Source organism: Macaca nemestrina, chromosome 5 (assembly GCF_043159975.1).
Source record: "Macaca nemestrina isolate mMacNem1 chromosome 5, mMacNem.hap1, whole genome shotgun sequence".
In the NCBI taxonomy this organism is placed as follows: Eukaryota; Metazoa; Chordata; class Mammalia; order Primates; family Cercopithecidae; genus Macaca; species Macaca nemestrina.
The window spans coordinates 117,314,249-117,331,868 of record NC_092129.1 but is presented as its reverse complement, the minus strand read 5'-3'; the positions used below and the strand labels follow the sequence as shown (position 1 = coordinate 117,331,868).

Sequence of the window (17,620 nt, the reverse complement as noted above, 5' to 3'; positions counted from 1 at the left end):
GTGATCAGTGACATAAAAGTACATCTGGGAGAGTATGATAAAACAGAAACCAAAATAGAAGTGGTTTCCAAAAGGAGGGCATTGCATTTAAAATGCTGCTGAAAGTTGGAGTAAGATGAGAAAAACATTTATCCCTTTAACTTGGCAACATGAAGGTCTTTAGTGATTTTTGACAAGAATTTTTGCAGTGGAATTGTGGGGGTGGAAGCCAGAATGGATTGAGTTGAGAAATGAGAGGGAAGTGAGGAAGTGAAGTGAATGTGATTGCTTTTTTAAAAAAGATTCGTTATGAAGGGGATCTAAGAAACAGGTTGTTGATCAGAAGTTTTTAGACGGGTAGTATTGCTATAAAATATGTATGCTGATGGAAGTGGCCCAGGAGAGAGGTGTGAAAGCCAGTAGAAGTAAGATCCAAGTTACCTGTGGAGGGGATGACCTCTTAGATAAGGGCAGTATCTCCCTGGAGATAGGAAGACAGGAGAAAATGGGGGAAGGTAAAGTCAGTTTAATGAATGTAAGGTATTTTCCATCTAATCACATCTGTTTTATAAATAATGAATGAAAAAAGGTTATCACTTATCATTCAAGAGTTGAGGAGAAGCTTTTTAATGATCAAAGAAAAGTTACAAAATATCCATAGGTGTAATAAGAGAGGGAGCTTATAAGTAACAGTCTATGTGGTGAGGTCATAAGAACCTGTTGACTATAACTTTACAGGGACATCTAATTGCCTGAGGGTGTGAATTTCTTCAGTAATGCTCTGTTGCATGGGTCTTGGATCAGGAAGGGCAGTTGTCCATCACAGTAAACATGGTGATCCAGCCAGAAAAATGTAGTAAATAGCTGAAGATGGTTGTAAGTAAATTATCATAACAATGGGCGTGGAATCCATGAGGTATACATTAGTTACCTACATTTGCATAACAAATTATCCCCAAATTTAGCAGTTGGAAGCCACAAACATTCCTGATCTATAGTGTTTGTAGGTCAGGAATCCAGAAGCAGCTTAGCTGCTTGATTCTGGCACAAGCCTGTCATGAAAGGGCAACCAAGATGTTGGCTGGACTGCAGTCCTCTCAAGACTTGAATGAGGAAGCTTCTACTTCTGAGCTCACTCATGTGTCTTTTGACAGGCCTCAGAAGGCCAAACTCACATGGACTTCTCTATTTAGGACGGTATCATAACACGGTACCTGGCTTATTGCAAACAAATGCTCTAAGGAAGAGTAAAGGAGCTCCCAAGATGGAAGACACATTCATTTTATATCTTAACATCCCATTGCTACTACCATATTCTGTTTGATAAAAGCAAATTTCTAAATCTAGCCCACATTCAAGAGAGAGACAATTACACAAGGACGCACATACCAGGAAGTAGGGATCATTAGGGTCCATGTGAGAGGCTGCTTACCACAGGGTATAAGGAGGAAAATGAAGATAAGAGTAGAAACTGGTGGGAATTAATAATAATAATAATAATAAAGACCTGAATTTTGTGAAAGACTTGATTCCATGTGGTTACTTAGGAGGTGAGTTTTTAAAAGTAGAAGGTGGTAATTAAGGCACTGAAACATTAAATGTTAAATATTGGGAGTGGTTTAGTCACTGGTTAGACTTTTTAGTTAAAGACCATAGGGAAATGTTGTTGAAGTAGTAGGAAAAAACAAACAAAAAACAAACAAACAACAAACAAAAAACAGAAATAGAATGGAGAAGCTAGTGTGTCAGGATAAGACATCTGCATGGGAGCTGAAGCCATGAGAAGAGGAATGGAAGTCAGGTGGACAGAAAAACTGCGAGCCGGCAGCTAAAAGATTCCATGAATGGAAAATATAATCTGGAAGAAGAGGTAAAGCTGCAAAGGCAAATGCCTTGATCTCTACAGAAAGGTGAGCATGAAAGGGAAATGAGGAGTAAATATTTGAAACCAAAGGGGAGAGTAAGGATACTGATTCTGCCCCTGACCCATTGAATCAGGGTATGGAAGCGGCATACACATAAATTGCTTCTGTTTGACACGGTTGGAAGAGATGCCATGTCTTCATAAAAGAGCAGGCTTCAGTCAAGGAAGTGGGTAGAGAATATTCTTCCTCGTTTGCTGGTATAAAAGAGCATGGAGATCCAGAAGGCAAAATGCGAGAATCTGCTAGGAAGAGAAATGGTGGAGATAAGTGGATCAGAATTGGTAGAAACAGGACTGAACATGAAGAAATGTTCAGAAATAATAGGTAGTCCATAGACTTCAATACCTGGTGTTGATAAAGGTCAGCAAATGTGCTGTTCCTGGCAGCTTTAGTTATTGTCATCATTAATGGTAAAGTGGGACTTCTGTCAAAGAAAAAAAAATTATTAGAGTGGGAGAGGAACAAAAATGGAAAGGACTGTCTGTACCTCAGCAGATGACAGCAACGGGGTAAGGCAAAGCTGGTAAAACTACGGAGGTTTTCAAAATTATGATAGAATAGAGAGGCATTACCAACCTGTGAGTGGAAAAATTGTGATTCTTTCTAGTCTAGGATTTAATTGCATTTTTCTCTCACTGCTTCCATTTCTTGTGAGACACCTTCTGTTATTTAGAATATGTCAAGAAGAGCCTTAGACATTATTCAATCAAGCTTTTTTCTGTGAGATAACTGAAGTCCAGAGAATTCATAGCTTCTTGTCCTTAATGAGGTATACACTTAGTGTCAGGTTCGTGAGTAAAAATGAAGAATCCTGATTTCTAGTATAATTGAAATTTCAGAGATTAAAGATAATGGTAGAAGTATAGTAACTTCATATGAAAAAATAACTAGCTGAAAAAGGACAAATTTGGGGGTGACTGTATGTTCAATTGCAAACACATATTTTGAGCTTTTAAAGTCCATATTTTTCAAGATGCTTCTACAGCACACAGATGTGACATTATGTGTTACCTACTTACAGTATTTCCTTAATATCACCAATGAAACCTTGAAAATTGATGGCCAAAAGTATTTACCGACTTTTTTAAAACTTGTATCGTTGTATAGGGAAATAATGATAAAAAATGGAAACTTGATGTAACTGGGATTTTTGGACTAAACTTAACCTTGACTTTGCCTGGCATGGGATAGGACTACACTTGAACTAACCCAGGATAGCTGTTCTATGACATCTCCCTTAACCCCAAGTCTATCCCTTTATTTTTTAGTACTTCCATGTACTTTCTATTCTGGGATGTCCAAGTAGAAAATGACCAATTTGTTTTTTCAAAGAGACTAGAGGATATACAGCTTGGTTCCTGAGAGACTTCCTTATTTAATAACAAAAAAAAAAAAAAAATAATAATAATCAGGAGGAGACAGAGAAGAAGAAGAAGTTGTTTCAGTTTATAGTAAATATGCTACTTTTAAGGGTAAGTTAAGTACTCATAACAATGTAATCTTATAATATTTTGATCATTTAATTAACATTCCAAAAGCTGTGTGTGTGTGTGTGTGTGTGTATAGTGTGTATATATATATGTGTGTATATATATATGGGAGATACCAAATACTAAATACTAAAAACTAAATAATAATACTAAATACTAAAAGATTAAGGCATATTTAACAAGAAATAACCTACAAGCCTATCCATGCTTCTTAAAGCCTTACTGAAAATAACAAGTTACAGAATTTAGAATGTGGTAATATGGTAATATCAGAAAGACTATGAGAGAAAGAAGGAAAGAGAAAACCCTTTTTAAAATTGAGTAAATGTATTCTAGAAACATTCTTATTTGAGTATGAGAATTGTGCAAATGATACTGAATTTTAAGCAGTGATCCTGGATTATAGGGTTATTCTCAAAGTGGAGGGACTAAATTTAGCACATACAGACAAAAAGATGAAAAACAGAGATAAATCAAACTTAGAAACCTCATCATTCCAAAGTAATCTTAATAAAATGCATTAATAATAGGAGAGATAAATTTAACTTTAAATACCTGGGTCAATTTAAAATGTAATACCAGTCTATATTTTGATGTGCTAACACTGACCTCTCAATAGTTCTTCTGCAAATCATCAAGGAAACTTATGTAATAATCAATTTATACAATTAATCTGGTAGTTTTGGAATGAAATGCATTACTTTATAACAGAGAAATACAAAGCAATATAGTGAAACTTCCCAAGCAAATATATGTGTATCAACTGAAATACATACATATCAAATACATATATACACACACATATGTGTATGCATACTTGCAAATGTGTGCATACATATACATAGGTATGTATAAATATGTGTTTATATATATAAACATAAATATAGACATACACTTGGACTCGTGAAAAAGACCAATGAAAGCAGATAATGATAATTTGAAATGGTGAATTTAATATGTATTAAATCATAAAAGTGGACCAACATCAATAGAAACGAAAGGACAGAGAGCTGAGGGTGTGTGAACTGCTGCTCTCTTTTTGCTGTTGGGTCAACATGTCAGCAATGCTTTCTATATGGAGCATCTTGCAGACATGAAACAAAGTGGTTCCTTCCTTGCTTTGCCTTTGGATTGTGCTGTTGTTCGTGTCCAGAGACCAGACTGTTCATATAGGGCTCTTTTCCTGATTCTTGATTATAATCCCCTGAGGAAATCAGACGAGCCTGGGGTTACTGGAGACCGTGTCTTGCTTGGCGTAGTTATCATCCACAAATCATCTGCTATAAATATATCTCAGCAGGATCATCATCAGGCCAGCTCAGTAGCCTGCAATTTATGAAGGTTATGAGAAACAATGTGAAGGGTGAAGGGCTTTATTAAGGATGGCTTTCTTTTCTGACCCTGCCCTGACTTCTACTTGAATATAAATGATCCTGGGAGTAAGTGATCCTTTCCATTTAGGATTAAGCCTTTTAAATTGTCCCTTTCAGCTGTTATTCTTATGCCACTGTGTCATGACTTTAAGAATTCCTAAAAAACATCAAAATCACAGTGTTACAAGATAATATGAGAAATCACTAGGTGCAAAATAGAAGTATAACTGAACCTCCCATTACATTATTTCCTTTTTATGTATAAACCACCCAAAGCATTTTTTTTTCTCCATTTTTATTCCACATCTGTCATGGTTTTCTTTTCCTCTGGATAAAGTAACAGAAATGACCAAATTGCCTTGCAAAAATCATAATTATGATCTCTAGGGAAGTTGAAATAAAATGTTTTTCTCCTTTGTGTTGCTCAATGTTCTTTGTTTTTAAAAGAAAATGTGTTTGCTTAAACGGTGTTTCAAAATTTGTTCTGGATATAAACCCTAATTATTCCTTTTAACATTTCCTTAAATGAATAAAAAATATTGTAAAGAACCAAAATGACACAAAACCAAAATGCCACCCAGGCTGCTCTCTTGCCGGTGATCTGTTACTGGGAAAATAGTTAAAGCCTGTTGGGGAATTATTAACTGTTTCCCTTACAGAGTGTTTATCCCAGGCACTCGTTTAAGAAGGGAAAGTCTTGAAGAGGGTCACTCTGTTAATATGTATTAAGAAGTAAAGGACCAATTTTAATATTTCAAACAACTTCAGTGGATAAAAGACCATCAGCATCTTCCTGTTTTCACTATCAATCTCTTTTAAAATGGTGTTCTTGGCTATCCATAATCGCCCCAGGGGAGAGAAACGAGCGGAGGAAAAAGATGCAAGAGTGAGGGGAACAAATGATGGAAAATTGCTTTATTCAACTTCACCTGCCGCTCGAGAAACTCACCCTTATGAAGATTCCAGCACTTTATATGAATTGCCCATGATGGTTTCCTCCCACCACATCATTGCACTATTTTAGCACTTGTTTTGCAAACCACCAACTGCGTTTACAAGTAGAGACATAATCAGGAGGCGAATGACCTTTTGTAGCATGTATCTGAAGCTGGTTTATCAGACACTTCGTCAGCCAACTGTCCAGGAGGCAAAATGACTGATAGATAGATAATAGATAGATAGACAGGCAGATAGATTAAAAGGTGGGGAAACTTATCCCTTTTCCCTTTCTATATAAGCTGGTTGTTTCTCTTCACCCCTTTTCTTGTTTCTTCCCACCCCGTCCCCAAACCTGTTACTAGGGAAACTTGAAAAAGAATCAGATGCATTAAGACTACAAAATGAAACAAAAGTTTAGACCCCGAAACCATGATTCCATTGCCAAGCAGAAAGCAATGCAAGAGCCCAACCTCGGTCGCCGCACCGCGATCCTGACAAAGCCTGTATGGAGCCAGAACAAATAAGATGTTAATTGCAGCCTCGCAGAGAAAAACTACTATTGTTCCAGCCAGAGACACTCAGCAGCTCGGGAGCTGGGATGTGCCCCCTCCGCTGCGGACTGGATCAATTCTGAATCCCGGTGCTAAAATGACAGCTCTCTGGCTGCGACAGGTCCGCGCTGAAAGACAGAGAAAGACGATCAAGTCCAGCATTCACTTCCCACCCTTCAGAGTCGCCTTCCCATCCTCCGCACCCCCCTGCCTCGCCTCCCAGTGAGTTTCTCTTACAGTTGGTCGCCGCCAGCCCCAGCGGTGGGAACTGAGGATGCAAAAACCTCCCAGACGCAGAAAATACCGCTTTTGGGACGTGCTTGGGTTTGAGTAGCCGTGACGTGCAGGCGCACCGCGGCCCTGGCTGGAGCTCCGTGAAGCCCCCCTCCCGCCAGCCTCTACCCCGCCCTCCCGCCGGGACTCCCTCCTCTCCCACCCTGCGGCTCCCCTCGCCTTCTCTCACACACCCGCCCGCGCACCCGGTAGGCAGAACTCCAGGAAGTCGCAGCGGCCGCGCCGCGCGAGCCGAGCCTCTGGCGGGCGGCTGGGCGCACCGCAGCTGTGCAGGAGAGGGCGCGCGGCACCCGGGACGCGCGCGCACACGAGCACGCGGGAGGCCGCTGCGCTGACGCGCTCTCGGGACACGCGCAGCCCCCGCGCGCGCGCCCAAGGGAAAGCGAGCACCGCGCGCCGGCGCGCACACCCGAGACAGAGCTTTACTATCTCGCTCCCTCTCGCGCCTCCCTCCTCGCTGGGCATTCAAACAGCTTTCCGACATCACCAGCCAAGGATTTTTCCCCCCTCTCCTTAGTCGCCGTCCGTCCATCAGTACCTGCAGGGGGGAGGAGGAGGAGGGAGGAAAGCGGAAAGAGGAAAGAGCATAAGCTTGAGCCTTCCGATCCGACCGCGAATACTCCCGTAATAAACCCACCGCCCCAACAAATCTGCCATAGCAGCCGCCGCCGCCGCCGGTCACTTCTCGTCTCAGCGCTTTCTTTGCTTCTTGGCTAATCGGTTTGTTGGGGGTAGCTTTTATGAAACAAATCTTCGCTCTTAAGCCACTTACATTTTGGGGGGTTCCTTAGAGTCTCCCTTGGGGGGGCTTCTCCTCCCTTTAGCCCCCCTCGGATTGGAGGTTGGATTCAGTTGGATACGGCGCAAGGTTCTGGGCTCCTGGTGGCTTTTTTTTTTTCTCTCTCTCTCATCGACCCCCCTTTCGTTCCCACCCCTCACCTTTTGCTTTTCGTATGTATGCATTTTTTAAAATAAATCCTGATTTTGGAAGCTGAGCCGGGGAAAATGGGCAACGGTGATTGGGACCGAAGGGGAGTCTCTCCGTCACTGTTGCTGGGACGCGTGCCTGTGCTGGTGTCTTAGAGCAAGAGCCTCCCTGAGCTTTCGGAGTGGAAGGTAAGGAAGGGGGTCCAGGGGTCACCTTTTCTCTGCCGGGGGTCGCCACCGTGGAGCTTTGGGCTTAATGTTTCAGAAGGGAGGAAAATGAAAGGAAAGGCTGTTGCTGGCGGATGGGGAGGCTGTGAGCAAATCCGACTGTCTGCATTTACTGAAACGCCGCAGTTGAAAAGTTAGAGAAGTCTGGTTTTCAAGAGATGTGCTGGGTCAGAAGGAATAAGCAGAGAGACCTAGAAAATCTGGCAGTTTTGTGTGATTGGGGTAATTTTATGGGGGGAAAATTTTAGGTTAAAAGGAAGTTAAGAGAAGGCAGTGGGTCTTCTATTGGGGGGAAAAATCTGTGGAGTGATGGCGCCGTCTATGTTCGACTAAACTAAAGTGTCACCCAGAAAATCAGTTGTGAGAATAGCTAAACTCAGTGCTGGTTTGCTTCTCAGCAAGAGATAGATAGATAAATAAATAAGACATCCTTGACACCTCCGTGGCCAGCCTTTGCCCCTGCCCCCACCTCTTCTTTAAGAGGGAAATACAGCTTTTTGAACGGTCCCTGCAGTCCAAAGGGGGATGAGGGTAATAATTTATTTTTTATTATTTAGAACAAAACAAGACTCTGTACTCCAGACTGATGAAAAATAAAGAGCATTATACTGAGTGTGCTCTCTTGAGCAGGCATTAAAGTGCTATTTCCTCACTCTTTCTGATCATTGATGAGCACGGCATTGCAGACATGCACTGTCAAATAAATGGAAGCAAAAGTACCAGTTTCATTAGGAAAAGACATACGACCTCTTTTTGAGTTCCTGATTATAAAATGAAATCCCCTTTCATGGATGGAATTCCTAATTTAGACACTTATTGTCACATTGGCTCTCAACGCCTACACTCTATCCTGAAGAACACTGCGCAGACCTGCATTGCCTGCAAAGTGCAACAGCAAAAAAAAAAAAAAAAAAAAAAAAAAAAAAAAAAGAAAAAAAAGGAAATTATTTCCAGAATTTCTTACAACTTTCTCTGTTGTTGTTTTTTTTTTAAACCTTTAAATGCTCATTGGCTTATTTTCTCATGAAGAAAATGCATTATTCATTGAGCTATTTGCTTGAAACAGAGAACACTGTTTTGATGGTCCCAGCAGTTCTGATGTTATTTTAAACTGCTGCTATATAGAGATTTAGAGTTGGGGCTGTGTTTGCCTATATCAAGACATAGAATTTGAATTATAATCTAGAAAATGCAGATCTATCTTCAGGGACTTCGGTCACTGGATTTGGTGTGCATGCGTTGGTGTGTGTTATGCAATGGGAAGGAAGAGGGTTTTATCCTTTGGTTCAGAGAAGACCCAGGCAAAGGCATGAAAACTCTTTAACTGTCTATATGTCTGTATGTCTGTCTCTGTTTACAGAACAGTGGAAGAGACTGCAGCCTAAAGACTTTTAAAATTAACTTGGCATCACTTTTATCAGCTCAAAGGCTAAACAAACAAACAAACAAAAAGCAGTGTCATTTATTCTAAGAAATAACTTCTTAAAGGTTAAAGCTGAAAAATATTCAAGTTATTTTTGGATAACAACTTACAGAGGTAAATATAATCAAGGACTACTTTATTATCCAAAGCCAGGGTTGAAATTTAAAAAAAAAAAAAAGAAAGAAAAGAAAAGAGGAGCTTTGGAGTTGTTGTTGGAAAGGGAGCAATCCAATAATTGGAATCTGCTAGGAACAAAAATGCTAATGTGTTTTATTACCATGTGTAAGCCTTAAATTACAGTTGATAAGATAATTTTTCAAAAATTAAAAGACTGAAACCAGCTCAATTACTATGGTTTTGTATTTTTTTTTTTTTTTACTGACATCACCTTTGGATACAGATACTAATACAGTGATCCACTTTATGTATCCCAAGAGGGCATGTCACATTGAAATGACTGCCTTAAATCTTGGTTCTCAATGGTGATGTTGAACAACGAGTCTCCCCTATGTGTTTATCCATCTATGCCCTTTCTCAAATGATGTTTTTAAAATTAATTAATCCACATGAATGCCCATGTTTTTGCAAAGGAATTTCTGAGCAGTTCACATGGTGGCCCCTGCAAAGGCAAGTGGGGCATTTGGGAGATGATGTTCCATCTGTAATAAATTATCATTTGTGCTTTTAAAATTGTGGCCATAATTTATCATCATTACTTTTCACATTTAAGAGAAGGGAAATAATGTGATGACAGCCTGTTCCCAGATTATCAGATTAGATTTTGTATGATGGTGTTTACTGCAGGCAAAGGACAGAGAGAGAGAGGTTGTATAGACTATAGACTGATTAATACTATTTCGGCAATTAGCGTTTACATTATGACGTTTTAAAACTCCATGTTTTCCCTGTTCATTCGATAGAATGATAATGGACGTGGAGGATATCCTGGTAGATAAGTTAGGGCATTCCTATTAATAATCTATTAAATGTTATTTCTAAATGGAATGTTGCGAATTTGACCACTGTGAATGGCCACATGAGGGCGCTGTTCACACAGCAACAGATAATTTTCCTGTGTTATAAAATAAAAATTACCTGTCCTTCTTTTAAAAAGGGTTTTTTTTACCGAAATCTTGAAAACAGCTGGCTGTAATATTGAAAGGAGTTTATTTTCTCAATGCGTGTAGACTCCTACTTGCATTTTACTTTCATTGCCATTTTTACAGGCCAAATGACATAGGATGAAGGCTGTTCGTAACCTGCTGATTTATATATTTTCCACCTATCTCCTGGTTATGTTTGGATTTAATGCTGCCCAAGACTTCTGGTGTTCAACTTTGGTGAAGGGAGTCATTTATGGATCGTATTCTGTAAGTGAAATGTTTCCCAAAAACTTTACAAACTGCACTTGGACGCTGGAAAATCCAGATCCAACCAAATATAGCATTTACCTGAAATTTTCCAAAAAGGACCTTAGCTGCTCTAACTTTTCACTCCTGGCTTATCAGTTTGATCATTTTTCCCATGAAAAAATAAAGGATCTTTTAAGAAAGAATCATTCTATAATGCAACTCTGCAATTCCAAGAATGCTTTCGTTTTTCTACAATATGATAAAAATTTTATTCAAATACGTCGAGTATTTCCATCTGATTTCCCAGGATTACAGAAAAAAGGGGAAGAAGATCAGAAATCTTTTTTTGAGTTTTTGGTATTGAACAAGGTCAGCCCAAGCCAATTTGGTTGCCATGTATTATGCACTTGGTTGGAGAGCTGCTTAAAATCAGAAAATGGGAGAACAGAATCATGTGGGATCATGTATACAAAATGCACCTGCCCTCAGCATTTGGGAGAGTGGGGGATCGACGACCAGTCGCTGGTTTTGTTAAATAACGTGGTGTTACCCCTGAATGAGCAGACAGAGGGCTGCCTGACCCAGGAGCTGCAAACCACCCAAGTCTGCAATCTTACCAGGGAGGCCAAGCGACCACCCAAAGAAGGTAAGTGGCCAAAGGAGAGGGGAAGGTGAGCGGGGGAGCACTTTTGGGAGATGGAGTTAAAACGTGCTGTTTCAACAGACAGGCCTATTTTTTTCTCCTTTATTGTCACTTTTGGATTCATTTGATTTGTGGTATTCACTGATAAAGGTCTCTTGAGCTAGTTTTAGGATTCAGGGTTTTAGAGATAGGGCGGTGAGGGCTGGATAGCTCACCAGCATGCGCTGGAAGTGCGGGTGGAATTTTCAGGAGAAAGATGCAGAAACCTAGAGCCAGCTTGCACTAGAGATTGGTGAGGAGGGAGAGGGATGCCATTATTCAGGCTGCAGCCCCTTGAGGTGACACAGACGCTCCACCTGTGAAATGGATTTATAGACATCTCCCTTCTGCTCCAGCCCAGCAAAACGTCCACTTTACTTCCTCTCTCCTATGCCCACAGAGTCCTTCCCTCTCACTCCCCACCCATTTCCAGGTTTGATTTTGAGGCATCTTGGCTAAAAGGTGGTGCAAACTCATTAGCTTGCCTGTTTGGACCAAATGACTTCCTGACACTTGAAGGCAGGGGTATACCTTCTCCCCTGGTCTGGAATTTTATTTGAGGTGCTTGCGCAAAAATCTCGCACGCTTGCTCTTTCCTGGGTCAGAAGGCAGTCACTAGAAGTGCAAACTCTCCAGGTCTTCTGGTTCTGGAGTCGCCTGAGGATGGGGTGGAGGGGTGCAATGAAAACACATACTGATCCTTTAGGACCCCATCCGCCTCTTGAGAGTGAATTTTTGTCTTTATCTTCTTGGTCCCCGGTTGATGCACAAAAGAGAAGGAACGTCTCAGAGCTAGATGGGGGGAAGGAGGGGGAGGAAGTGCAGCGGAAATGCGGAAGAAAAAGAAAGTACAGGAATGATTTATAGTTTTCACCCAATCCCCAGTGGGGGAGCTACCAGAGAATTTGAGGTTGTGATGATGTGTCATAATGCAAGAAAGCGTGACATATTTTGAGAAAATGACTTTTCTTGTTTGGAAGGTTAATGGATGTTGTGTTCCATTCCTTTAAGGACACGGCTGATACATATTCGTTCTTGCTTCCCAATCCTGCAACCAGAGAGTGTATTGATTTCTTATGCAGGAAATGTTTTCTGATCGCCACAAAGATCCCAGTCTGTGGAAAGGGACAGCCAAACTCCAGTCTCCAAGCTCCAGTCCCTCTTTCCTTTTCCTCAACCAACAGACGTTGTCTTTGTGGCCAATATAAAATTGACACGTTGTTGGAGAATTTTCTTTAAGGGTAGCCAAGGCTTTGTAAGGGGGAGTGGAGGAATGGAGAACCTAAATAGCCTAACGCTATTTCTCTGCTGGCTGCAATTTAAGGGATGGAAATTATGGAAGAGCGATGGTAGGAGAGGAAAAGACCTGTTAGAAAATGAAGGCAGACTAATGGCAGTGAGAGAGGGGTGAAAACCTTAAAGATTTCTGCAGGTCACTGTTTCACTATCAGCTGTGACTGAAGAAAACAAAGTGGTTTTAAATTGCAGGAGTTATTTTCTGTAGTAAAAAATCCCAGAGAAGCACTTGCAACTGCAGGGATGGTATTTAACACCATTTAAAACTAATTAGTGTCCCCTAGAATAAGAAGCTACAGTACACTCAAAAAATGTGATGTTACAACCTGGCTAATAAACAATTAACATAAGAAGCTGGTTTTTGTTTGTTTTATTGTTATTTTAATAAAATTTAGAAACTCTGTTTCTTCAATGGTTAAATTTCTATCATAAAATTGAGTACTGATGACAGTGGAAAGTGAATTCAGTGTCACAACTCTTTTATATGAAAGGTAGTAAGTGACAAAAACAAAGTTTTAGTGTGCACAATAAGCATGCTTTTCAAAGATTTTGTTGATCATGATCTTGAAATGTGGGTTAAGATAATGCTGGGATTTACAGAAGCTACACTAGATAGCCATTTGTTTTGTAAGTGAAGACAAATAAGAGTGATTTTAGACCATGGGAGACAAATTGTATATTGTTGTTTATTCACTGGCAAAATGAAAAAGAAATACCTTCACTGACAAATATACTTACATTTAAAGTGCAGTATGATGTTAACAGAGTTGAACTAGAAAAGTTTGTCTCATAGGGGAGCAACATATGCTATGTCAGTAGAAGTGCATAGTCTATTCTGTACATTGTGAATTTGTGTTCTTTGTTTAGGTATTCTGAGGTCAGAAAGGTAAGGATAAGAAATTACTGATGACACAATTGTAGCTGATGCATTTGTTAAGTAATTCTTACAGAGTACATGTACCACTCTTTACCCCAGTTAAATAATATCTCTTTGGCTAGGCTACATTGTAGGAAAGGAATGTGAAAATCTATTGACCTTTGATTTAATCAAATTTAAGCAAAGTACATTTTGTCTTCAATATTTGATATTAATGATATATAAAATACTAATAAATAATTATTTAATACCATTTCAAGTAAACTACCATATAATGACATAGAGCTTGAGGTTAATCATTACATATAGTTGTGCTACTCATATCTCATTTTATTCCAGAGTGTCATTTTATATGATAGCATGTAATTCTAGCTTTTAAAATTAGGTTTTAAAAATTCAACTTATATTTTATATTACTTGATGTTTTCCATTTCCTATTTTAAAAGGTTGTCTTTTAAGTTACCAGAGGAATAAATACAAGATTACTCTCCTTTGACTCCCATTTTATTCACTAATAAATACTGACTCAGAAGGCCTGCCTGGAGTAGAAATATCTTCAACACGTATTACACCATAGAAGTGGCACAAATTCAAAGAGTCTTCACACTTAGTAGATGTGATTCCAGATTGTTTTGTGTAATACTAATGGTGATGGCAAAGACATATCAAATGTTGAATATTGTGAGTGTGTCCACTGGTATTATGAACTCATATTTGGTATTTAGTATTGAAGAAACAATAGACTGTCAGGAGTGGGATGCCTACTTTGAGATAGGATTTATGCTAGAACCGTCTTTAATAATATATTCATGTGCTGAAAAATTTTATAACCAGAAAACAACAGCAAGAAAACTATTGCTGTTTTTAGTGACACTAACAATTACAAATGTGATCTTGAATATATCATACAAAGTAAATTATTTGACTAATGCTTCATTAAAGTATTACATTTGAGTACATTTTAAAAATATCTTGTTTAAGATCATATTTGACGTATTTGGGGGTATCATGTCATTATAGAAACTTAATTATTTCCCTAATTTTTATATGAAATTGTGAATTATTAAGTTGACAAAATAAAGCCTTTTTTTTCCCCAAATAAAAATGTCGTATTCCATATAGCTTTTTAAAAACCTCTTAACATATAATGGCTATAACTTAAAAAAAAAGAAAAAAACTCAAATGACGCTGTGGTTTACCAGATTTTAGGTACAAGTCTGGAGAAAGACTGGTATTTGTTAACAAAGTCATCTTTAATTGTCCTGAGGTCTTTACTATGGTTTATAGGACTGTTTTGCTGAAGATAATTCTGGACTGTATAGCTGCGATATAGAATGTGGAGTAAAAATATCTTATTTCTTACCACTTCATTTACAATAAATGATTAAAACAGTTTTGGCAGAAAAATTCCACACCAGGATATTAAATCACGTAATAAGCCTTAATGGAATCTTTGTTTCTTACTGGCATCAATGGCGCTACTTATGTGAAAGGAAATTGGGATCTCTGTATAGATTCCAGGAAATCTGAACACACACACTCACTTGTCTTTCTACTCTGCCTTTGCTAATCCTTGATATTCCACTCCCCAAGGGAAGTCTCACCATAGGCCTGTGTAGACTTTAGCTCATGCCTGCGTGTGTATGTGTTGGTATTTTTAGGCACATATTTGCAGTCTAAAGTGATTTGAGTCTATGTCAGTTTAGCGTCCCCATTTCTTTTTACCTTTGTTCTGTTTGCCCTCAGATAACTTTAGGAGTCATCATTCACCTTTCTCTTTATACTTTTTTCATCTTCCTTTTTTGTCTTGTATATCACTGCCAGGATGCCATACTCTTTATCAGAATGCAGAAAGATTTACTGAATTTGTTGTTCCTTGAAGAAACAGAGTGATAGTTTGCCCTTTCCCTGTGCTAGATCCTACAGACTTTTGCACATACTATACTTCTTTTCTAGCATTCATCATATTGCAGTGTGATTTTACATTAATATTTTCATCTCGACTGGACGCAGTGACTTGCACCTGTAATCCCAACACTTTAGGAGGCTGAAGCGGGTGGATCACGAGGTCAGGAGTTCAAGACCAGCCAGGCCAATATGGCGAAACCCTGTCTCTACTAAAAATACGAAAATTAGCTGGGTGTGGTGGTGGGAGCCTGTAATCCCAGCTACTCACGAGGCTGAGGCAGAGAATTGCTTGAACCCTGGAGACAGAGGTTGCAGTGAGCCAAGATGGCACCACTGCACTCTAGCCTGGGTGACAGAGCAAGACTCTATCTAAGGAAAAGAAAAAAAAAAAAAAAAAATCCTGAGGCTTTCAATTATCCAGCACACTCTGAACGGGGTTTTAGTAAATATTGGTTGAAATGAATGTGAAATAAATGAAACAAAAATATCTCAATAGGAAAGACAGCAATAAATAGGTTACAATAAAAAGAATAGAAATACATGACTTTGGGAAAGCATCCACCTTTTACTTACAGCTTTATTAGGGGAAGATTGCTACTATTTTTATAATTTCCAATGTTATTAATGCATTATTGATGTCAGTTCCTGATCTACAAAGTGTTATTTTAAAAGTTTTTAAAAGAACAAGAACGACTTACTAACAAACATTCTTAATTATTTATATGTTTATTTTAAAATGTCAATGATAAATAGAACTTGCTATGTATGCCCATCTAGAAAAAAAGTGGTAAGAAAATTTGCCAATTTCTCTCTTTATTTGACTTCATTTCTCTCTCTGTTTCTCTTTTCTGGCCCTAGCATTACTTGTACAGTAATGACATTTTGCAAATCCTCTCCTCCACACTTTGAAGATAAACATAAGCTGTCTTTCCAAGAAATAGGAAAAGACTATTTACACATCAGTTTCAATGTTACTGTTATTCACTTTTGATTATGATCTATGTTAATGATGGAATATTAGTAAAAATTGTAGGCCTGGTCAAGTATAACAAAATGCCACAGTTATTCTGTTTGCCATCTTAGAATTTCGCCAATTAAGGAGTAGCTCATATATGTAGCATTTAATGAAAGAAAACTCCATTACATGGTAACATATATTTTGTAGACAATAGATTTAAAATACTAAGAAGGGTGTGAACACAAGTGCATTTGTATGTATACCATGCATGCACACATGTGCCAGCATTTGTGTTCCAGAGGATTTTTACTACAGCTGTAGATAAATGTACTTCAAGTTTATTTTCTACCAAAATCAAGATAGGAATTTTACTTCTCTTAAAATCCAGCTTTTTGCATGTTTTCTTTTACTTACTTTGCTAATAGAAGCAATTTTATTGTTAAGCTGATTTTTTTCCATGTATCTAATTTATAAATCATAGTTTTTCTTTAGGCTAAGTCTGATATATATTACCTATAAAAGCAATCTGGCCCTTGGAAAATAAATCATTGTTTCTTTAAAAATAAGATTAACAAATTTTTTTTTTTTTCTAAATTGTATGTATTGGGTTTTAAGATCATGAACCAAAGAGAGCTGAGTTTTAATTTGCTGTTCCTTATAATGACTATTACTCTATATTATCACTTTCTTATTTTCAGAGTAGGCTAATAATGCTTATTTCTCAGGGTACAGGAGGATAGGAAATGACATCATGTATAAAAAATTAATAAAATTAATGACTTGGAATATTTCAGTTCCTGTCAGTGCCTGTGGAAATTTCTTCCCAATTCAATTAACTAATAAGAAATCAGAGATATTACTTTTTTTCTAGATGTGTCACTTCCTTGAAATGAGAAGCATGATTTGGTATAAGAAAAACTTTGGTCCCAAAAATGACTCAGCCACTTAGTAACACCTTTGACAAGTGACTGAGCTTGACTAACTAATAAACTGAGAATAATACCTACTGTAATGGAGTGTCATACTAAATGAGACTGCGTGTAAGCTCAAGTTATGTTAGGCCCTCGATAAATGTTAGTGCTCTTTTCTTTTTCCTTTTTTGAGACAGCGTTGCCCTATTGTTGCCTAAGCTGGAGTGTCATGGTGTGATCTAGGCCACTGCAACCTCCGCCTCCGGGGTTCAAGCGATTCTCCCGCCTCAGCCTCCTGAGTAGCTGGGATTACAGGTGTGCACCACCACGCCTGGCTAATTTTTTGAATTTTTAGTAGAAATGGGGTTTCACTATGTTAGCCAGGCTGGTCTCGAACTCCTGACCTCAGATGATCCACCTGCCTCGGCATCTCAAAGTGCTAGGATTACAGGCGGGAGCCACCGTGGCGGCCCAGTGCCCTTTTCTTTTCCCTCAAACTCCCTTCTT

At 38.8% G+C, this 17,620-nt stretch overlaps 2 protein-coding genes and 1 long non-coding RNA gene across 11 annotated transcripts in view; 2 read left to right on the top strand and 1 right to left on the bottom strand.

Annotated features, from left to right (window-relative positions):
* Positions 1-582: 582 nt before the first annotated feature.
* Positions 583-6,780, bottom strand: LOC105479494 (uncharacterized). 8 transcript variants are annotated; one of them, XR_011622952.1, is made up of 4 exons: positions 6,737-6,780; positions 5,717-6,385; positions 2,250-4,720; positions 583-2,143 (listed from the first exon to the last, which is right to left on the bottom strand). It is a non-coding gene; the product is annotated as an uncharacterized lncRNA (long non-coding RNA). The 8 variants fall into 8 exon arrangements; XR_011622951.1 differs by having other exon boundaries at positions 6,725-6,743; XR_011622953.1 differs by lacking the exon at positions 6,737-6,780 and having other exon boundaries at positions 583-843; positions 1,950-2,143; positions 5,717-6,664.
* Positions 6,781-7,263: 483 nt separating this feature from the next.
* Positions 7,264-9,080, top strand: LOC139363065 (uncharacterized). Its single transcript, XM_071095966.1, has 3 exons — positions 7,264-7,271; positions 7,543-7,667; positions 9,067-9,080. The coding sequence occupies exon 2, from the start codon at positions 7,557-7,559 to the stop codon at positions 7,632-7,634; it is 78 nt and encodes a 25-aa protein (XP_070952067.1). The 5' UTR covers positions 7,264-7,271; positions 7,543-7,556; the 3' UTR covers positions 7,635-7,667; positions 9,067-9,080.
* A 1,290-nt stretch (positions 9,081-10,370) lies between these two features.
* The window catches only part of LOC105479493 (adhesion G protein-coupled receptor B3), a 735,858-nt gene continuing 728,608 nt past the window's right edge, over positions 10,371-17,620 (top strand). For both annotated transcript variants that reach the window (XM_071095963.1, XM_011737487.3), the window contains exon 1: positions 10,371-11,127. In XM_071095963.1, coding sequence (XP_070952064.1) covers positions 10,371-11,127 — 757 coding nt within the window. The remainder of the gene's footprint in view (positions 11,128-17,620) is intronic.

Excerpts from the sequence above, each read along its gene's own strand:
- LOC139363065 (XM_071095966.1), top strand. The coding sequence starts at position 7,557 with ATGGGCAACGGTGATTGGGACCGAAGGGGAGTCTCTCCGTCACTGTTG.